The 22,452-nt window shown below is 50.2% G+C and overlaps 1 protein-coding gene across 1 annotated transcript; it reads left to right on the top strand.

Moving 5' to 3' along the window:
• Positions 1–631: 631 nt before the first annotated feature.
• rpgrip1l (RPGRIP1 like) lies at positions 632–22,351 on the top strand. Its single transcript, XM_063897738.1, is given in 26 exon segments — positions 632–794; positions 5,146–5,227; positions 10,950–11,094; positions 11,355–11,680; positions 11,778–11,871; positions 11,946–12,077; positions 14,172–14,277; positions 14,425–14,571; positions 14,734–14,807; positions 15,868–16,007; positions 16,601–16,707; positions 16,782–16,832; positions 17,007–17,174; positions 17,996–18,048; positions 18,050–18,114; positions 18,383–18,838; positions 18,962–19,089; positions 19,336–19,660; positions 19,764–20,002; positions 20,154–20,246; positions 20,464–20,590; positions 20,692–20,759; positions 20,862–21,048; positions 21,297–21,381; positions 21,849–21,985; positions 22,125–22,351. Coding segments are annotated over 26 exon segments (3,726 nt in total). The 5' UTR covers positions 632–710; the 3' UTR covers positions 22,232–22,351.
• The last annotated feature ends 101 nt before the right edge of the window (positions 22,352–22,452 follow it).

The raw sequence follows: 22,452 nt of genomic DNA, 5'->3' as shown, positions 1-22,452 counted from the left end.
TGAAAACCGGGCGTTTTCATGAATTTATAAAACCCCCCACTTGCGATTGTTGGGGGGGGGGGGGGGGGGGGGAGCGCCAGTCAATTTTTAATGGTCCCAACTGTGAAAACCGGGCGTTTTCATGAATTTATGAAACCCCCCCGGACGCTCCGGACAGGACGTAAAAAGAGGACATGTCCGGGCAAAAGAGGACGTTTGGTCACCCTAGCATATCCAACTCCTGCTCCTCTTCATCTCTCTGACATAATAATTATAATTTGTTTGATTCCCCAAGAGCTCGATCGGGGTCCCAGAGACCCTCCCACAGAGGAAACAGAGAGAGATTACAAACAATGTAAAGTGGATTGAGAAGAGTTTTATTTTGGTAGGCGTAGATCATATTAATGTAAGACGATAAGAACAGCCACATGTAAAACCTAAAAAGAAGGAAGTCAAAAGAAATGCATTGACTTTTTCTGTCTTGTTTCTCAGTCAAATTTCTGAGGACAGAGTCAGAAAATCGTCCTATTTTTTGTTAAATCTCTGGAACATGTTTAGTGTTGAGAGGATAGACATAAAGTGTGGAAATACTGGATTCATTGAGTGAATTTAATTTGTATTTGTTTGTATTTATATCAGCAGGTGGCGGTAATGCACCTCAAACGTTAATTGCCACCCGGCATGAAACCAAAAGACAAACTACATTACCCCGAACCCTGCCCTCCCGGCGCATGCGCAGTGTCATCATAACGACCACAAGGCGATCTGTTTTCAGTAGCAACCGACGCTCCGGAATCAATACAGCGGTTTCAAAGGTAAGAACCGTTAGAAAGAGAGCATTTCAAACCTTTAAATGTGTTTTAATATCCAACTAGACACACTGTCACACTGTCTGTTAATAACAGAGAGTTAGTGATCTGTTTCTAACGGAGCTAACAGGCTAACAGGCTAACAGGCTAACGGGCTAACGATGGAGACAAATATAGGGAGGAATCTGCACACAGACCTGTGTGTATAATATATATATATATATATATATATGTGTGTAGAAGTACTCAGGTCTTGTACTTGAGTAAAGTAGAAGTACTCAGGTCTTGTACTTGAGTAAAGTAGAAGTACTCAGGTCTTGTACTGAGTAAAGTAGAAGTACTCAGGTCTTGTACTTGAGTAAAGTAGAAGTACTCAGGTCTTGTACTGAGTAAAGTAGAAGTACTCAGGTCTTGTACTTGAGTAAAGTAGAAGTACTCAGGTCTTGTACTTGAGTAAAGTAGAAGTACTCAGATCTTGTACTTGAGTAAAGTAGAAGTACTCAGGTCTTGTACTTGAGTAAAGTAGAAGTACTCAGGTCTTGTACTGAGTAAAGTAGAAGTACTCAGGTCTTGTACTTGAGTAAAGTAGAAGTACTCAGGTCTTGTACTGAGTAAAGTAGAAGTACTCAGGTCTTGTACTTGAGTAAAGTAGAAGTACTCAGGTCTTGTACTGAGTAAAGTAGAAGTACTCAGGTCTTGTACTTGAGTAAAGTAGAAGTACTCAGATCTTGTACTTGAGTAAAGTAGAAGTACTCAGTCTTGTACTTGAGTAAAGTAGAAGTACTCAGGTCTTGTACTTGAGTAAAGTAGAAGTACTCAGATCTTGTACTTGAGTAAAGTAGAAGTACTCAGGTCTTGTACTTGAGTAAAGTAGAAGTACTCAGGTCTTGTACTTGAGTAAAGTAGAAGTACTCAGATCTTGTACTTGAGTAAAGTAGAAGTACTCAGGTCTTGTACTTGAGTAAAGTAGAAGTACTCAGATCTTGTACTTGAGTAAAGTAGAAGTACTCAGGTCTTGTACTTGAGTAAAGTAGAAGTACTCAGGTCTTGTACTGAGTAAAGTAGAAGTACTCAGGTCTTGTACTGAGTAAAGTAGAAGTACTCAGGTCTTGTACTGAGTAAAGTAGAAGTACTCAGGTCTTGTACTGAGTAAAGTAGAAGTACTCAGGTCTTGTACTTGAGTAAAGTAGAAGTACTCAGGTCTTGTACTGAGTAAAGTAGAAGTACTCAGGTCTTGTACTTGAGTAAAGTAGAAGTACTCAGGTCTTGTTCTTGAGTAAAGTAGAAGTACTCAGATCTTGTACTTGAGTAAAGTAGAAGTACTCAGGTCTTGTTCTTGAGTAAAGTAGAAGTACTCAGATCTTGTACTTGAGTAAAGTAGAAGTACTCAGATCTTGTACTGAGTAAAGTAGAAGTACTCAGATCTTGTACTTGAGTAAAGTAGAAGTACTCAGATCTTGTACTTGAGTAAAGTAGAAGTACTCAGGTCTTGTACTTGAGTAAAGTAGAAGTACTCAGATCTTGTACTTGAGTAAAGTAGAAGTACTCAGGTCTTGTACTTGAGTAAAGTAGAAGTACTCAGATCTTGTACTTGAGTAAAGTAGAAGTACTCAGGTCTTGTACTTGAGTAAAGTAGAAGTACTCAGGTCTTGTACTTGAGTAAAGTAGAAGTACTCAGATCTTGTACTTGAGTAAAGTAGAAGTACTCAGATCTTGTACTTGAGTAAAGTAGAAGTATTCAGATCTTGTACTTGAGTAAAGTAGAAGTACTCAGATCTTGTACTTGAGTAAAGTAGAAGTACTCAGGTCTTGTACTTGAGTAAAGTAGAAGTACTCAGGTCTTGTACTGAGTAAAGTAGAAGTACTCAGGTCTTGTACTTGAGTAAAGTAGAAGTACTCAGGTCTTGTACTTGAGTAAAGTAGAAGTACTCAGGTCTTGTACTTGAGTAAAGTAGAAGTACTCAGATCTTGTACTTGAGTAAAGTAGAAGTACTCAGATCTTGTACTTGAGTAAAGTAGAAGTATTCAGATCTTGTACTTGAGTAAAGTAGAAGTACTCAGGTCTTGTACTTGAGTAAAGTAGAAGTATTCAGATCTTGTAGTACAAGTAGAAGTACCAGAGTGTAGGAATACTCTGTCACAGTAAAGTATTCTAAATGTTCCTCCAGTGAAAGTAGAAAGTACTCTCCTCTAAATGTACTTAAAGTAGTGACAGTTAAAGTAGTCATTGTCTGATTGGTCCATTTCAGAATAATATCTCTGATATGTTTTATAATGATTGATCAGTAAAGTGTCTCAGAGCTGGTAAAGGTGCAGCTAGTTTGAATGCTTTGTATACTGCAGGGTAGCTGCTGGATTTACTGCAGGTGAACTACAGTCTGATTGAAGGGTCATTATATTCACCATCATTGATCCAGATCTGTAAAGTCACTAAAGGTGTTGAATGCATGAAGTGGAGGGAAAGTGCACCATGTACCTGTGATCTGTAGAGGAGTAGAAGTACACAGTAACATAACATGGTGAAAAAGTACCTTGTAATTAAGTAACGTTTAAACTCCCAGAACCTCCAGAACCCCAAACACCCCCAGAATCTCCAGAACCCCCAGAATCTCCAGAACCCCTAGACTTTTCAGAATCCCCAGAACCCCCAGAATCTCCAGAACCCCCATAACCCCCATAACCCCCAGAATCTCCAGAACCCCTAGACTTCTCAGAATCCCCAACACCCCCAGAATCTCCAGAACCCCCAACACCCCCAGAATCTCCATAACCCCCAACACCCCCAGAATCTCCAGAACCCCCAGAATCTCCAGAACCCCTAGACTTTTCAGAATCCCCAGAACCCCCAGAATCTCCAGAACCCCCATAACCCCCAGAATCTCCAGAACCCCTAGACTTCTCAGAATCCCCATAACCCCCAGAATCTCCAGAACCCCCAACACCCCAGAATCTCCATAACCCCCAACACCCCCAGAATCTCCAGAACCCCCAGAACCTCCATAACCCCCAGAACCTGCACAACACCTAGAATCTCCAGAACCCCTATAATGCCCAGAATCCCCAGAACCCCGAGAATCTCCAGAACCCCCATAACCCCCATAACCCCCAGAATCTCCAGAACCTCCACAACCCCCAGAACCTTCAAAACCCCCATAACCCCCAGAATCTCCAGAACCCCCAGAATCTCCAGAACCTCCACAACACCTAGAATCTCCAGAACCTCCAAAACCACCATAACCCCCAGAATCTCCATAACCCCCAGAACCTTCAAAACCCCCATAACCCCCAGAATCTCCAGAACCTCCAGAATCCCCATAACTCCCAGAATCTCCAGAACCTCCAGAATCCCCATAACTCCCAGAATCTCCATAACCTCCAGAATCTCCAGAACCCCCAGAATCTCCATAACCTCCAGAATCTCCAGAACCTCCATAACCCCCAGAACCTTCAAAACCCCCATAACCCCCAGAATCTCCAGAACCTCCAGAATCCCCATAACTCCCAGAATCTCCATAACCTCCAGAATCTCCAGAACCCCCATAACCCCCAGAATCTCAATAACCCCCAACACCCCCAGAATCTCCAGAACCCCCAGAACCTCCATAACCCCCAGAACCTGCACAACACCTAGAATCTCCAGAACCCCTATAATGCCCAGAATCTCCAGAACCTCCAGAATCTCCAGACTTTTCAGAATCCCCAGAACCCCGAGAATCTCCAGAACCCCCATAACCCCCAGAATCTCCACAACCCCCAGAACCTTCAAAACCCCCATAACCCCCAGAATCTCCAGAACCCCCAGAATCTCCACAACACCTAGAATCTCCAGAACCCCCAGAACCTCCAAAACCACCATAACCCCCAGAATCTCCAGAACCTCCATAACCCCCAGAACCTTCAAAACCCCCATAACCCCCAGAATCTCCAGAACCTCCATAACCTCCAAAACCCCCAGAATCTCCATAAACCCCAGAATCTCCAGAACCCCCATAACTCCCAGAATCTCCTTAACCTCCAGAATCTCCAGAACCCCCATAACCCCCAGAATCTCCAGAATCCCCAGAATCTCCAGAACCCCCATAACCCCCAGAATCTCCAGAACCTCCAAAACCCCCAGAACCCCCATAACCCCAAGAATCTCCAGAACCTCCATAACCTCCAAAACCCCCAGAATCTCCATAAACCCCAGAACCTCCAGAACCTCCAAAAACCCCAGAATCCCCAGAATCTTCAGAACCCTCAGAACCTCCAGAACTGTCCAGATCCAACAGAAGCAGCTCAGCAGTGTCTCTGTGCTGGGGACTACTGTAGGACAGACCATAATATACATGATGTTCTACACACATCTCCTTCACAGATTATGTCCACTGTACTCGATGACACAGCCGGGGACGTCCCAGTCAGAGACTTCCCAGTCCAGCTGTCCCCACTGACTGCAGGTTGGTCTGACAGACGCTGTGTGTCTGTCTGTCTGTGTGTCTGTCTGTCTGTGTGTCTGTCTGTCTGTGTGTCTGTCTGTCTGTCTGTCTGTCTGTCTGTCTGTGTGTCTGTCTGTGTGTCTGTCTGTCTGTGTGTGTGTCTGTCTGTCTGTGTGTCTGTGTGTCTATGTGTGTGTCTGTCTGTCTGTCTGTCTGTCTGTCTGTCTGTCTGTCTGTCTGTCTGTCTGTCTGTCTGTCTGTGTGTGTGTCTGTGTGTGTGTCTGTCTGTCTGTGTGTGTGTCTGTCTGTCTGTGTGTGTGTCTGTCTGTCTGTGTGTCTGTGTGTCTATGTGTGTGTCTGTCTGTCTGTCTGTCTGTCTGTCTGTCTGTCTGTCTGTCTGTGTGTCTGTCTGTGTGTCTGTCTGTCTGTGTGTGTGTCTGTCTGTCTGTGTGTCTGTGTGTCTGTCTGTCTGTCTGTCTGTCTGTCTGTCTGTGTGTGTGTCTGTGTGTGTGTCTGTCTGTCTGTGTGTCTGTCTGTGTGTGTCTGTCTGTGTGTCTGTGTGTCTATGTGTGTGTGTGTGTGTGTCTGTCTGTCTGTCTGTGTGTGTGTCTGTCTGTGTGTCTGTGTGTCTGTGTGTCTGTCTGTCTGTCTGTCTGTCTGTCTGTCTGTCTGTCTGTCTGTGTGTCTGTCTGTCTGTCTGTGTGTGTCAAGTTATCCAGATGTTAAGATTCAGATTCAGCTCTGCCCAAACTTGAAAACGGCTTGTTCAACACAAATGATGCAAGGGGACAACTCTGTTCCGTTCTGGTGATTTGTTTTCTTTCAGATTGATGGCACAAAGAGAAATTCCAGAGGAAGAATAGGTTGATAACCTTTAAGAACCAAAAGGGCAAATTACATTCCACATCAGTACGCATCAATCCTGATCATTAAACTAAACATCTCATTTAAATTCAACACAGATCAAACTCAAACAGAAAACAGCAAACAAATGATTCTCTCAAACTAAACATTTGAAGTCCATACCAGTTGCGTCTGTGGTTGAACATGAGCTGTCAGTAGGCTGAGGAGACCGAGCAAAGAGGGCTCGCCGAGCTAACTCCAAACATGTTATACTCATGCTTGATTAGAGGTGCGCAGGTGAAATCGGTCCCTCCAGAAACATGGGTTGCATCCTGTCTGTTGGGTGTCTGGGTGAGCTCTCTCTGCCCCCTTCAGGCCTGGAGTTCCTCCACAGATGCTGGTCCTATGCTCACAGTTGTTTGACGCCACACCTCCCACTTGACCTCCTGGTTCTTGAACCCAAGGAGGTCACAGCACCTTAGTGTTGGGCAGAGTTTGTTTAAGTTGCCCTTTCAGTGTTGCTCTTCAATCGGAAGTAGGACAATGATACGCCTGACATCTCTGAAGAACTGTAACTGATATTTTGGTTTTGAGTCTTTTTGCCTTCTGGTTTTGAGCAGGCTTCATAGTTGGGACCGGGTAACTAGGAAAAGTTCTGACGTGAACATCCCTGACGATGCCCTTCTTGTCAGCGTTGACATTGATCACTTTGGCGAGCCTATACTGACCCCTCAGGGCGTTTTGGTCCACTAGCCAGACAACATCTCCAACTGCCACATTCCTTTGCACTGTGTGCCACTTAGTCCTCACGAATAGGTTAGGCCCAGCTAACTGACTCCATTTCCTCCAGAATCGGTCGATTTCTGTTTGAATAGCCCTCAATCTTCTGTAGGGGTAGCCTTCAAAGTTAAAGCTTCCAAGATCTCCTCCTCCGTCCAAGCAGAAGGGTATTTGGGCTAATGTAATCTATGCAGTCCTCCCGGCTCTGCACCCTGGCATCAATGGGTCTTTCATTACCAAGATTGGCAGCCATGAACAAGAATGTCTGGAACTCACTCCATGTGAAGAGTCCTTCTCCTCCCAGGTTTTGCAAGGCCCGCTTCACAGCACGAACAGCTGCTTCTGCAGCTCCATCCCTGTGAGGAGAGTCTGCTGGGTGGATTTTCCAACTCCATTCTGTTCCATGCTTGGAAGCTTCATTCTCAAGCTCAGATTTTCCCAGTTGGTCCAGAAAGAGGTAGAGCTCTTTGAGGGCCGGTCTGGCTCCCACAAAGTTCTTTCCAGGATCTGACCACAGTTTCTTCGGATGCCCTCTAAGTGCTGTGAATCTCTGGTACGCCAGTAAGAAGCCTTCAGTTGACTGGTCACTGACAACATCTGTGTGCATAGCTCTGGATGCCATGCAGCAGAAGACAATTCCCCACACCTTGAGCTTGACTTTCTTTCTCACCTCGACCTTGACTTCACAAGGTCCAAATAAGTCGTAAGTTACAGCTGTAACTATGGTTTTATGAATCCCGGATGACCGCCAGAGGCGGTGCTTTAAGCACTGGATATGTCCATCTTGCGCATGCGCAGGTCGAGTACCAATACCAACAAAGTCACCTGTGACCCCACGTGACACCAGGCTATATCTGCCGGTGTCATCAGAGGATCTGTTCCCAGAATCTTCTCGCGAAAAAAACGAGGATTCTGAGTGACAGGATACTCTGGCGGTCATCCGGGATTCATAGAACCATAGTTACAGCTGTAACTTACGTTCTATTTCATCCCTACTGACCGTCAGAGGCGGTGCTTTAAGCACTGGATGACTTATACCAACAATGTCATGAAGAATCCAAGCACATACCCTAATTGGAAGCAGCAGAGCTTGGCAACAGGACCACGCCCAAAGGATGGGGAGTGGCGACATTGACCCGATAAAACCTGCAGAATGTACCAGAAGACGCCCACGATGCCGCGGCGCAGATGGTCTCCAGGGGCACCCCTCTCAGGGCAGCCCAAGATGTTGAGATGCTCCTTGTAGAGTGGCATCTAATCCCTGATGGCAGGGGGTGGCCACTGGCCCCATAGGCATGTGAGATGGTGTCTACAACCCAGTGGGACAGCCGCTGTTTAGAGAGAGCACAACCTGTTTTAGTGCCGCCATGGCAAACGAAGAGCTGCTCTGACTGTCGTATACAGGCGGTAGCATCAATGTACGCCCTTAGGGCACGTACAGGGCACAGCAACTCAGATGTGCCATCCTCCTGATGACTACCAAGGCGTGCAAGCTGGATAGGCTGATTGAAGTGGGCTCGTGGAAGCACCTTGGGCAGGAACGCCACGTTAGGCCAAAGGGTAACACCTGAACCGTCGGAGTAACACCTCAGGCATGTATCGCTCACAGAGAGGGCATGCAACTCCCCAACTCGCTTACCTGAGGTTATGGCAAGCTGAAATGCTGCCTTCATAGAAAGCCACTTAAGCCCCACCTGGGCCAGGGGCTCGAAGGGAGGAGACGATAGGGCATCCAGCACCAGGGGTAGGTCCCAAGCAGGAGCCCTCAGGGTGCTAGGGGGACGCTGCCTTAAGGCCCCTCTCAGGAAGAGGGACACCAACCTGTGGCGCCCCACTGTGGCGCCTTCGACTCCGGCATGTCGGGCAGAGATAGCAGCAACCTAAACCCTCAAAGTGGAGTGAGAACGTCCACGATCTAGAAGAGACTGCAGAAACTCTAAAATAGAGGCCACAGAGCAATGCTCTGGATTCTCAGCCTTGCCTATACACCAGTGGGAGAACAGCTTCCACTTGCACTCGTACTGCAACCGAGTGGAGGGTGCTCTGGCATGCAGGATAGTTCCCCTGACAGCCGCCGTGAGATCACTCAGTGGTGGGTTGGGCCCTGCAGAGGCCAAGCCCAGAGCTGAAGACGATGAGGGTCGGGATGCCAGACCTGACCCCTGAGCTGTGACAGCAGGTCCTTCCTGTTGGGGAGACGCCATGGTGGGCTGCAGCAGAGACTGCGCAGCAGTGGGAACCACACCCTCCCCGGCCAGAGGGGGGCCACCAGAAGGAGCCTGTGTCCCCGTGTAAGGACCCTCTGAAGCGTCTGTAAAATCAGAGGAAGCGGCGGGAAGGCATAAAGGAGACTGTCTGGATGGGGTAAAAAGTGCATGAGTGCAAGCTGCACAGCATGAAGCTCTAGCACGTTTACATGATGTGCACTTTCCAGGGCAGACCACTGACCTTGGACAGTCCTGCCCTGCCACACGGCACCCCATCCTGAGAGACATGCATCTGTAGTGACCGTCTCCCGGCGGGATGGGATGACACCCATGGGCACGCCCATCAAAAGATAGTCCCTGTCTCTCCAGCGGGACAGAGAGTGGAGACACTGCTGGGACACCCTGACTCTTCTGAGGCAGCCGTCAGTCTGCCCAATAGCTGGAGGAACTGGATGTAAGGCACCATCTTGCCCAGCCTGAAGATGGGAAGAAGGTGCAAAATGTCGTCCACACGGCAAGGTGACAGGTAGGCTCTCATGGCGACCGAATCCAGGACCATCCCCAAAAAGGTGACCTGCTGGGAAGGGTCCAGGCAACTCTTCCCGGTGTTTACCGTTAGCCCCAACTGGGCTACGTGGGATAAAAGGCGGGCAGTATCCTGAGCCACTTGAGATGTGGACGGCGCGCAAACCAGCCAATCGTCCAAGTATGGCAGAACCTTCAAGCCCCACGCCTGCAGGGGGGTGAGAGCTGCTGCTACGACTCTGGTGAACACCCTTGGAGAAAGGGAGAGACCAAAGGGAAGCACCCGGAACTGAAAGTGTTGGCCCGGAAAGGCAAACCTCAGGAACTTCCGGTGGTGAGATGCAATTGGCACGTGGAAGTAGGCATCCCTCAGGTCCACGGTTACGAACCACTCCCCCTGTGCAACAACCCGAAGGGTGTCTGCTGTGGTCAGCATACGGAATGGCAGCACTTTCAGGAATCTGTTGATCTCTCTGAGGTCCAATATCGGACGAAATCCGCCGACTTTCTTGCTCACAAGACCGAGCAAAGAGGGCTCGCCGAGCTAACTCCAAACATTTTATACTCATGCTTGATTAGAGGTGCGCAGGTGAAATCGGTCCCTCCAGAAACATGGGTTGCATCCTGTCTGTTGGGTGTCTGGGTGAGCTCTCTCTGCCCCCTTCAGGCCTGGAGTTCCTCCACAGATGCTGGTCCTATGCTCACAGTTGTTTGACGCCACAGTGTGTGTGTGTCTGTCTGTCTGTCTGTCTGTGTGTCTGTCTGTCTGTCTGTGTGTCTGTCTGTGTGTCTGTCTGTCTGTGTGTGTGTCTGTCTGTCTGTCTGTCTGTCTGTCTGTCTGTCTGTCTGTGTGTCTGTGTGTCTGTGTGTCTGTCTGTCTGTCTGTGTGTCTGTGTGTCTGTGTGTCTGTGTGTGTGTCTGTCTGTGTGTCTGTCTGTCTGTCTGTCTGTCTGTCTGTGTGTCTGTCTGTCTGTCTGTCTGTCTGTCTGTGTGTCTGTCTGTCTGTCTGTCAGTCAGTCATTATGGGATGTATTCTGCTTTCTGTAAGCGTAGCCTTGCTGTTTTGGTTTGCAGTATGTTTTATTATTGAAGTGAGATAAAGTCCTTTGGATGCTTTTATTTTGAAGGCTTCTTTGGACCTGGTGTAATTGTTTATAATGGGAGACGGGAGGAGGTGGGAGGAGCGCACCAGTATGGATTATGGTTTTTACCAGGGTAATCAGAAGGAGGCCCCAGGAGAGGAGAGGCAGGGCCTGTGCAAAATATACAATGACTGATGTATTCATCCTCCTCCTCCTCCTCCTCCTCCTCCTCTTCCTCCTCCTCCTCCTCCTCCTCCTCCTCCTCCTCCTCATCCTCCTCCTCCTCCTCCTCCTCCTTTCACACAGATGAGTGGCTGCATCAGAATGCGCGGGTGCAGCAGGACATCTCGCGGGTGTCCCGGGAGGAGCTGGAGGACCGGTTCCTGCGCCTCCACGAGGAGACGCTGCTCCTCAAACAGAAAACACACAAACAGGACGACAAGATCAGGAAGTGAGAGGAAAACAGATCCTACATTTCCCACAATGCAGCGGGTTTTAGTGTTCCTTCACTCACATATCATGACCCCTCTCCTCCTCTCTCTCTCTCTCTCTCTCTTACTCCTCCTCCTCTCTCTCTCTCTCTCTTTCTCTCTATCTTCCTCCTCCTCCTCCTCTCTCTCTCTCTCTATCTTACTCCTCCTCCTCCTCTCTCTATCTCTCTCTCTCTCTCTCTCTATCTATTTTACTCCTCCTCCTCCTCCTTATCCTCAGGCTGGGCACTAAGTTGATGCGTCTGCTGAAGGACCGTAGTCGTATGGAACAGCTGGCAGGAGGTCAGGCAGGAAGTCAGGCAGGAGGTCAGGCGGGGGTCCGGCTGCGTGACGTGGAACTGGAGGAGGTGATGGAGGAGCTGCAAGAGGAGGTGCGAGGCCTGCAGGCAGAGAACTCTGGGCTGAAGCAGCGCCTCCTGGTGGTCAAGCAGCAGCTCCTCACCTCCAACAGCAGGAGGTCCGCGCCCTACGGCCGAGTCCCGTCACGAGTCAACTCTGGGTTAAAGAAACTGCGGGACGCCTCCCCCCCCCCCACACAGCTGAAGAGTAAGACACACACACACACACACACACACACACACACACACACACACACACTGACCGTTGTACAGATGTTACAGTTATCCTCTCCTGCAGGTAACAGGAGTCCGGAGGTGGGGGGGGCGGCCTCCTACGGGCCTCCTGCCTCGGTTTGGACATAGCCTGCTGGAGGAGGCCCGGGCCGAGGTCCGGAACCTGTGAGTACCAGGAGCACCCATCAGACAGCACTTCACTTCACCGAGTATTTGATGTGTACGTTCTGTGTGAGCAGGGAGAACGTGATGGAGCTGCAGCGGTGCCACGTGGAGGAGATGGAGGTGGAGAAGGAGGAGCTGAGGGAGGAGCTGAGGAGGAGGGAGGAGGAGTATAAGGAGAAACTTCAACAGCAGACCTCCAAACTCAGGTCAGCACCTCCCACTGTGTACCTGTCTCTCTCTCAGGGCTCAGGTGTCTGACAGCTGTCTCTCTCAGGGCTCAGGTGTCTGACAGCTGTCTCTCTCAGCGCTCAGGTGTCTTACAGCTGTACCTGTCTCTCTCTCAGGGCTCAGGTGTCTGACAGCTGTACCTGTCTCTCTCTCAGCGCTCAGGTGTCTGACAGCTGTACCTGTCTCTTTCTCAGCGCTCAGGTGTCTGACAGCTGTACCTGTCTCTCTCTCAGCGCTCAGGTGTCTTACAGCTGTACCTGTCTCTCTCTCAGGGCTCAGGTGTCTGACAGCTGTACCTGTCTCTCTCTCAGCGCTCAGGTGTCTTACAGCTGTACCTGTCTCTCTCTCAGGGCTCAGGTGTCTTACAGCTGTACCTGTCTCTCTCTCAGCGCTCAGGTGTCTGACAGCTGTACCTGTCTCTTTCTCAGCGCTCAGGTGTCTGACAGCTGTACCTGTCTCTTTCTCAGCGCTCAGGTGTCTGACAGCTGTACCTGTCTCTCTCTCAGGTGTCTGACAGCTGTACCTGTCTCTTTTTCAGCTGTATGTCTCTCTCTCTCAGGTGTCTGACAGCTGTACCTGTCTCTTTCTCAGCGCTCAGGTGTCTGACAGCTGTACCTGTCTCTCTCTCAGGTGTCTGACAGCTGTACCTGTCTCTCTCTCAGGTGTCTGACAGCTGTACCTGTCTCTTTTTCAGCTGTATGTCTCTCTCTCTCAGGTGTCTGACAGCTGTACCTGTCTCTCTCTCAGGTGTCTGACAGCTGTACCTGTCTCTCTCTCAGGTGTCTGACAGCTGTACCTGTCTCTTTTTCAGCTGTATGTCTCTCTCTCTCAGGTGTCTGACAGCTGTACCTGTCTCTTTCTCAGCGCTCAGGTGTCTGACAGCTGTACCTGTCTCTCTCTCAGGTGTCTTACAGCTGTACCTGTCTCTCTCTCAGGGCTCAGGTGTCTGACAGCTGTACCTGTCTCTTTCTCAGCGCTCAGGTGTCTGACAGCTGTACCTGTCTCTCTCTCAGGTGTCTGACAGCTGTACCTGTCTCTTTTTCAGCTGTATGTCTCTCTCTCTCAGGTGTCTGACAGCTGTACCTGTCTCTCTCAGCGCTCAGGTGTCTGACAGCTGTACCTGTCTCTCTCTCAGCGCTGAGGTGTCTGACAGCTGTACCTGTCTCTCTCTCAGGTATCTGACAGCTGTACTTGTCTCTCTCTCAGGTGTCTGACAGCTGTACCTGTCTCTCCCTCAGGGCTCAGTGTCTGACAGCTGTACCTGTCTCTCTCTCAGGGCTCAGTGTCTGACAGCTGTACCTGTCTCTCAGGTGTCTGACAGCTGTACCTGTCTCTCTCTCAGCGCTCAGGTGTCTGACAGCTGTACCTGTCTCTCTCTCAGGTGTCTGACAGCTGTACTTGTCTCTCTCTCAGGTGTCTGACAGCTGTACCTGTCTCTCTCAGGGCTCAGGTGTCTGACAGCTGTACCTGTCTCTCCCTCAGGGCTCAGTGTCTGACAGCTGTACCTGTCTCTCTCTCAGCGCTCAGGTGTCTGACAGCTATACCTGTCTCTCTCTCAGGTGTCTGACAACTGTACCTGTCTCTCTCAGTGCTCTGGTGTCTGATAGCTGTACCTGTCTCTCTCTCAGGTGTCTGACAGCTGTACCTGTCTCACTCTCAGGTGTCTGACAGCTGTACCTGTCTCTCTCTCAGGTGTCTGACAGCTGTACCTGTCTCTCTGTCAGGGCTCAGGTGTCTGACAGCTGTACCTGTCTCTCTCTCAGGTGTCTGACAGCTGTACCTGTCTCTCTGTCAGCGCTCAGGTGTCTGACAGCTGTACCTGTCTCTCTCTCAGGTGTCTGACAGCTGTACCTGTCTCTCTCTCAGGTGTCTGACAGCTGTACCTGTCTCTCTGTCAGGGCTCAGGTGTCTGACAGCTGTACCTGTCTCTCTCTCAGGTGTCTGACTGCTGTACCTGTCTCTCTGTCAGCGCTCAGGTGTCTGACAGCTGTACCTGTCTCTCTCTCAGGTGTCTGACAGCTGTACCTGTCTCTCTCTCAGGTGTCTGACAGCTGTACCTGTCTCTCTCTCAGGGCTCAGGTGAGCAGCAACGTGGCCATCATCAAGCTCCAGAAGCAGCTGCAGGAGAGGAGCAGCAGCGTCTCCGAGCTGGAGGCCCGTTTTATCCAGCTGCAGGAGGTACACACACACACACACACACACACACACACACACACACACACACACACACACACACACACACACACACACACACACATCAGAATGCCTGAAAACCAACAATAATGACTGTATTAATATTAGTGTGTGTCTGTGTGTGTGTCTCAGGGTCAGAGAACGCTCAGGCTGAGTCACGACGCTGCGCTGCTGAAGGTGGACGAGCTGTCGGCTCAGCTGAAGGACGAGAGGAAGACGAGTCTGGATCTGGAGAGGAAGCTGCAGAGCATCACCATATCCAGGCTGGAGCTGGAGCAGGTGAGCTCACACACACACATTCATTTTCAGTCCTCTTGATGTTAAGAACAGGGTAAACTCTGGCTTTACTCCAGCTAAACTCAGGATACGCTCAGGCTTAATTCAGGACAAAGTAAGGGTTAACTCAGGCTAAACTGGTCTGTGGTGCTGGCTGTGTTGCAGCTGCAGGAGAGGATCAGTGAGGTGGAGCAGGAGAGAGACCTGCTGAAGGACAACAACGAGAAACTGTTGAACAGGTGAGAGGCTCAGCTCAGGAACCACTTCAGGAACCAGGTTCCCTCCTGTGTTACTGACTTCAGATGTAATGTGTGTGCTAGCAACCCAGGCTAAACTCAGGCTAAACTCAGGCTTAACTCAGGCTTAACTCAGGCTTAACTCAGTCTTAACTCAGGCTAAACTCAGGCTTAACTCACGCTAAACTCAGTCTTAACTCAGGCTTATCTCACGCTAAACTCAGGCTTAACTCAGGCTTAACTCAGGCTTAACTCAGTCTTAACTCAGGCTAAACTCAGGCTAAACTCAGGCTTAACTCAGTCTTAACTCAGGCTTATCTCATGCTAAACTCAGGCTTAACTCAGTCTTAACTCAGTCTTAACTCAGGCTTAACTCAGGCTAAACTCAGGCTTAACTCAGGCTAAACTCAGTCTTAACTCAGGCTTAACTCAGTCTTAACTCAGGCTTATCTCATGCTAAACTCAGGCTTAACTCAGTCTTAACTCAGGCTTAACTCAGGCTTAACTCAGGCTAAACTCAGTCTTAACTCAGGCTTAACTCAGGCTTAACTCAGGCTAAACTCAGGCTTAACTCAGGCTTAACTCAGGCTAAACTCAGTCTTAACTCAGGCTTAACTCAGTCTTAACTCAGGCTAAACTCAGGAATAACTCAGTCTTAACTCAGGCTTAACTCAGGCTAAACTCAGGCTTAACTCAGGCTTAACTCAGGCTAAACTCAGTCTTAACTCAGGCTTAACTCAGTCTTAACTCAGGCTTATCTCATGCTTAACTCAGGCTAAACTCAGTCTTAACTCAGGCTAAACTCAGGCTTAACTCAGGCTTAACTCAGTCTTAACTCAGTCTTAACTCAGGCTAAACTCAGGAATAACTCAGTCTTAACTCAGGCTAAACTCAGGAATAACTCAGTCTTAACTCAGTCTTAACTCAGGCTAAACTCATGCTAAACTCAAGCTTAACTCAGTCTTAACTCAGGCTAAACTCATGCTAAACTCAGTCTTAACTCAGGCTTAACTCAGGCTAAGCATATTCTCTTCAGCGCTGGATGTGTGTTTCCGTGTGGCAGCGCGCTGGATGTGTCCTGGCAGCAGAGGGTCCAGCTGCAGGAGCAGCAACTGAGGCTGCAGATCTGTCGGCTGGAGACGGCGCTGCAGGCCGACCTCGTCGATAAAAACCAAATCCTGGACCAGATCCAGACAGAGAGAGGTTCCACACTGCCTAGCCTTCATATAATATCTCATCTGCATGCTGTTTACTGATTATAGTCCCTCTGTTACTCTGCAGGAACACAAGCAAGAGTTTCAACACTCAGAGTGCTACTCAGTGCTAAGCTGTGACTATTGTCTCCTAGAACAAAGAAAGAAAACAAATGTCTTCCAAAAACATTCACCTGAACCAGGTGTAATGTTTGTTTTGCAGAGCAGTACAGAGGCCTACAGGTGCCAACACAACAGCCCAGATCTCCTCCATCAGGAGGAGCAGCTTCAGACAGGATGCAGATATAGAAACTCAGATCAGAACTCATGCAGAAACATCTTCAGCAGCTCTTCAACACATGCAGCATCTAGAGAACATTCAGCAGAGGAAACATGAGCAGCGTTTACTAAAAGCTGCAGAAACCAAACGCTGCAAGAAGCTCCAAACGTGTTTCGTAAAGTTGGCGACCTTTTTAGGACATTGGCAGCTGTTGGCCACCCTAGAACAGGGGGGCAATCATACTGACTTTGTAAAGGACACATACAGCATGAATCATGAATCATGAGGCCGAGGAGATGAAATGAACCTGGTGGATTTTTCAGAGTCGAGTGAGAAGCTGGTGGAGGAAAACAGGAACCTGCAGATCCAGTTTCTGGAGCAGAAGCAGCAGCTGGAGGAGATGAACGATCGTCTGAAGTTCTACAGCAGGGTGAAGAAAAGCATTCAACTGAATCATGATAACTACATGAATCCTCCAGTGTGTAAAGGTGTCTGTTGTTACAGGAGAACCATTACGACGTGGCTGAACTCACTGAGGCTCTGCTTCTCATTAAAGTAAGAGATACATGTGTTCATCGATTCTAAAGGGTTTAGAATAGATGAACACATCCCTTTCACTTCCTAAATGTCAGAAGTGAAAGGGATGTTTTTGTAAAGATGCAAAGGTTTCTCGTTTTGGCTTTCATTTAACTGTTGTGTCTCCTGAACCTTTAAACACCACCTCCACAGAAGCATAAATCTAAGCAAAGTGGGGAGCTTGGCTTCCTGCAGGAGGAGGAGCTGCAGGAGCTGCAGGAGCTGCAGGAGCTGCGAGCCGCTCACGCTGAGACCATCCAGGAGCTGCAGAAGACCCGCAGCCTCCTGAGCATGGAGAGCAGCATCTGCAGGGACTACAAGGTGACTCACATTTAGGTCTGCCTCAGAACAGTTCCTCACAGGTGGAGCAGCAGCTTCTCCCTGTCCTGGTTCTACAGATGTTGAGGGCCTTCTTGTCTTCAGTCAGGTCTTCAGCTAGGACTTAGTGGATCAGAGGTAGGATCAGATGAATCAAGGTTACCATGGTTACATTATCTGCTGTTAAGGATTTATATTTGTGTTATTGAAGCTGCATTGTTCTCTGTGTGAAGACAAAAGCTGCTGAATGCGATTTCCTTTCTCTTAAAGAGTCCCTGTTCTTCTTCTGTCGTGTTCTATAATGCATGTTAATGGTCTGCAGAGGCTGACATCCCTGTGTTCCCTCCCACATCCCAATCTCAAATTACAGAAAATTTAAGAAATCTGCCTTTTCTAATTTTGGACTTTTCTCTGAAAAATTCTGTCTTTTCCTGAAAATATCAACAACAACAAAATAATCTGGAAATCTCAAATTTCTGACTGAAATGTCAGAGTTTTTAGATAAGTCAAAGTTTTGAGGGAAACAAATCTGAAGAAGTTGAACTTTGAAAATGTTCATCTGTTCATCTGGAACAAAGACATTTCTAGATGAGAGTTCAGATGTTCTTGTTCAGTAAAGGTCTGAATAGGAGAACATGTCCAGCAGGTTTTGAAGAGGCTCTGTTCCAAATCTGACTTCTTTCTGAACTTTCAACTTTTTGACTTTTTTCTGAAAATGTTAGAAATCTGACTTTTTTTTTTTAAATCTCAAATTTCGGTCTTTTCCCGAAAATCAGGTGGTGGAGGAGGCTGACAGAGTAAATGTAGTGGTGATGTTTCCTCAGGTGGAGCTGCAGGCAGTGCTGCAGAAGATGGAGGCTGACGGGGGGGGGGGTTGCGCAGCAGCTACAGCGACAGGCCGTGCTGCTCGACAGCCGGGCTGCCAGGATCCAGAAGCTTGAAGGTAAACCTGAAACCTCCATCAGGTCTTAGTGGAGGGTCCCACAGCGGGACCTGATGAAGGGTAGAGGGCAGAGCAGGTGGAAAGACAGGCAGTGCTAAGAAAGGAAAGCAGACAGTAGCAAAAGACAGAGAAGAACAAGACGCTGTAGAAGCAGGTAAAGCTCAGGGACAGATCCACATGTCAAAGGAAGCTGTGGGACGTTTCTGAAGATCTATTTATAAAGGAGGACATATTGAGCTGACTCTGCCCTGACCCGGTCTCTCCTCAGCTCAGCTCAGAGACGTGGCCTACAGCAGCAGAGCACCGGTCTGCCTCTCCGCCCCTGATGAAGCGGAGGATGAAGAAGAGCTCTTGCAGAGCTGGGAGAACCTGCTGGAGCTGCAGCTGCTGGGAGCCTCCCTGTCGCCTTCCGCCCTGCAGGCTCTGGGAGACCAGGAGCCCTCCACCTTCTGCACCTACGCCTTCTACCTGTCGGAGCTGCACTGCACGCCTGTGGCCTGGGGCCCCCGGCCGCGCTACGGCTTCACCTCCCACTACGTGGTGAGCGTGGATGCTGGCTTCCTGCAGTACCTGCAGCACGGGGTGGTGAGGGTGGAGCTGCACCAGGCGCTAGGCGTCGACTGGAGGACGCTGGCCGGCGCGAAGCTCCGCCTGCAGCCGTTGCTGGAGGCAGGGGGGACGGTGCAGGGGAGCGTGCCGCTGCTGGGGAGCGTGCCGCTGCTGGGTGAGTCCGCGACCCGTCTCAAATACAAGAGCTGTATCAACTCAATATATGATGTAGCTGCTCCACTCTCAGAGGAGGGATGGAGCAGCATTTCTTTGAACTCCTGCCACGCCCTGTCTTCAGGAGGGAGTGAGGAGACCCAGAGATTTGGCTCTCTGGAGTACATGCTGAGGCTGAGGGTCCCGATGAAGGAGACCCTGCGTCTGCACCGAGACCAGCTGCTGCACCCGGGACTGAGCACAGACACCCAGGTACCTTCACACTGCCCCCCCAGCCTGGGGTGGTCTATCAGTCCAGCTGCAGCTCAGAGTCCTGATGTAACCCGGAGACCCCAAAGTGTGATGAAATGTAGAGGAGGGGTCTCCAGCTCTCTGCAGGATGCTGAGCTGCAGATTTTGGGCAGTTAGCACAGTTAGCATCAGCTGTGTGAGCTAGTCCCTCAGAGCTGTGCTTCAGACCCGCAGCCCCTCTGAAGCGTGTGTGGGTCCTCTCTAAAGGTGGTCTTGCCGCAAAGGAACGAGCTGTGTATCACGCTGCAGCGCTGCATGGACCTGCGAAGCCCCTCCCTGCCCAGCCCTTACGTGGTCTACAAGTTCTACGACTTCCCGGACCATCCCACGGCCACCGCCCCCTCCTGCTGCAGCCCCCGCCTGGAGGACCGGAGGGCCTTCCCCGTGCTGATGGATGCCGCGCTGCACCACTACCTGCAGAGCGAGGCGCTGCAGCTCTACGTGTTCGACTACAAGCAGCAGCGCATGGACACCTACCTGGGGAAGACCCAGGTCCCTCTGCTGCCTCTGGCCCGGGACCAGGGGGTCTCCGGTCAGAACACTTCCTGCTTTAGTTGAAGTCTGATGCTAACATGGCTAAAGCTAACTGTGACCCCAGGTTTCTGTTTGATAGCGGGGTCTTTGTCTGTCCTCAGGGCGGTTTGAGCTGAGAGACCCCTCCGGTCTCCCCTCCGGACACATCGAGTTGACGCTGCAGTGGAGGTCCTCCTACCGTCCTCCACCTGAGAGCCGACCTGCAGAGGAGGAGGACGACGAGGAGGAGGAGGAGGAGGACGAGGAGGAGGAAGTCGGAGACGTAGACAAGGCTCTGCAAGAGAAGGAGAAACTCCCTCACCCCTCCCCTCTCTCCCTCCCCCAGGTCTCTGCGTCTAAGGTCAGTTTATACTATGGTCTGTCTGCAGACTTTGAGATGTTGAGACCACCCAGTGGTCCCAGCAGGACTCCTGGTGCTCAACATCAGCCGGACGTTTCTACCTGCTGTTCCCTTTGTCTGTAACCCCCACTCGCTGTGGTTCCTCCATCAGGCCCTGCTGCCCAAACTCAGGCAGAGGACACGATTAAAGGACGGACCACCAGCCAAGAAGGTCTCCTTCATAGATCCCTCTGATGTAGAACAGGTGAGTCAAAGATCCCTTTAACACAGAACAGCTGAGTCATAGATCCCTCTGATGTAGAACAGCTGAGTCATAGATCCCTCTGATGTAGAACAGCTGAGTCATAGATCCCTCTGATGTAGAACAGCTGAGTCATAGATCCCTCTGATGTAGAACAGCTGAGTCATAGATCCCTCTGATGTAGAACAGATGAGTCAGTACCTGTGTTCTGTGTCTGCAGGGTTTGTCAGCAGTGACTCCACCTGCAGAGGAAGAGGAGGAGTCTTATGTGTCGGAGGGTCAGCTGGTGCCGGTCAGCTCTCAGTCTCTCTCCTCTGACTCGGAGATGTCGGAGGAGATCCTGCAGGGTGAGGAAGTGATGAAGGGGCAGGACTTAGAAAGGACCCCCACCTGTAAGACTGTTTAGAAGCAATGAACAGTCAGTGAAACCAGATGTTCCTCTGTGCAGATGCTGCTCCTGCAGAGGAGTCGTCCAGTGATGACTGCATAGTGGGGGGGCGCAGCGTGGGGAGGAAGGTGTGTGTGTGTGTGTGTGTGTGTGTGTGTGTGTTCATTTCTGATAAAGACAATTAAGTTTTAACATTGATCCTGTGTGTGTGTGTGTGTGTGTGTGTGTAGGTCTCTGAGCGTCTGAGGGTGGAGGTGGTCTCTCTGAGTCTGTCTCCGGGGTCCCGGGTGTCTCTGGACCATAGCCTGCAGCGCCTCTTTGTGGAGTTCTGTCTGCTGGACCTCCCCACCGAGGAGACCCCGCTGTCCCTCCCCAAGCCCCCCCCAGGCAGCAGCATCAACTTCAACTACAGCAAAGGTGAGAGCAGGCCGTCTGTGGGAAGCCCCCCCTCACAGCTAACCATGCTAAGGAACAGCTGTAGTGTTAAAGAGGCCCATTCTTCTTCTGTGGTGTTCCTCTGCTGTGTGTGTGTGTGTGTGTGTGTGTGTGTGTGTGTGTGTGTGTGTGTGTGTGTGTGTGTGTGTGTGTGTGTGTGTGTGTGTGTGTGTGTGTGTGTGTGTGTGTGTGTGTGTGTGTGTGTGTGTGTGTGCGTGCTTCTGCTGCAGTGGTCCCGGTGGACGCGCAACAGCATGGGTCACGGCGCCGCCTTCTGAGGGGGGTCCTGCAGGGAAGACTCCCCCACATGGAGAGGTGAGATAAGAGGAGATTCGTGTCCCCTTGTAGGGGGGGGTGCTCTGAGAAGTTCCTCAGACACCTCTGCCCCCCTGGACAGAGCTCTCCTGATGCTCAGCTGTCTTCAGATCACCGGGTCATAAGACATGTGCACCATAGAGCTGCAGAGGACCTGGGTCTCAGACCCCCCCTCCCAGTAGAGGGGGTCTGTATTACAGTCCAGTTCATTGTCTATGTGGACCCCCAGAAATGTGTAGTCCATCTCCAGGCCCATGATGCTAATTGGTGCTCAGGGGGGTCCTCCAGCTCCTTCGTCTTTGAGCTCCCCCTCCTCCTGATCCCTGCAGCCCACAATGGCAGTCATCTTAGGTGTGTGTGTGTGTGTGTGTGTGTGTGTGTGTGTGTGTGTGTGTGTGTGTGTGTGTGTGTGTGTGTGTGTGTGTGTGTGTGTGTGTGTGTGTGTGTGTGTGTGTGTGTGTGTGTAGGATCCGGTTCACGGTGGTGAGCGAGCCCCCGGTGGAGGAGGAGCAGGAGAGAGAGTGTGAGGAGGTCGGGGTCGCCTTCATCCGCATCCCCGAAATAATTGAGACACACACCGAGCTGCTGGAGAGGAGGCTGCAGGGTACACACACACACACACACACACACAGTCTGAGAGGAGAATTCTCGCAGATTTACAAATAAAAATATGTAAATAAACAGAATGTCCAAAAGTCGCCTAGAGGAGGCCTTGACTGTGGTGTGTGTGTGTGCGTGCGCAGTGCTGAACATGGAGAGGGAGGAGGTGGGCACACTGACGGTTTCTGTGGAAGGACTGGAGGGTCTGCAAGCCATCATGGAGGAGGAGGAAGAAGTAGAGGAGCAGTGAAGAAGAGGAGGAGCAGCTCCTCCTTGCTCCTCCATCCTGAGGCACAGAGCAGTCTCTGTGGATCCTGCAGGTTTTCCTACAGACAGTTTGTTCGACGGTCAATAAAAGCATGTAAAGCTGCTCCTGTCCTGTGGTTTCTCTATAGGTGTTAGTGCATGTCAAGGGTCTGCAGAGGCTCAAATCCCTGTGCTCCTCCAGAGGGAGCATCATTGGGGCTGGTC

Source organism: Eleginops maclovinus, chromosome 2, assembly GCF_036324505.1.
Source record: "Eleginops maclovinus isolate JMC-PN-2008 ecotype Puerto Natales chromosome 2, JC_Emac_rtc_rv5, whole genome shotgun sequence".
Taxonomy (NCBI): Eukaryota; Metazoa; Chordata; class Actinopteri; order Perciformes; family Eleginopidae; genus Eleginops; species Eleginops maclovinus.
This window is presented reverse-complemented; position numbering and strand designations above follow the sequence as displayed.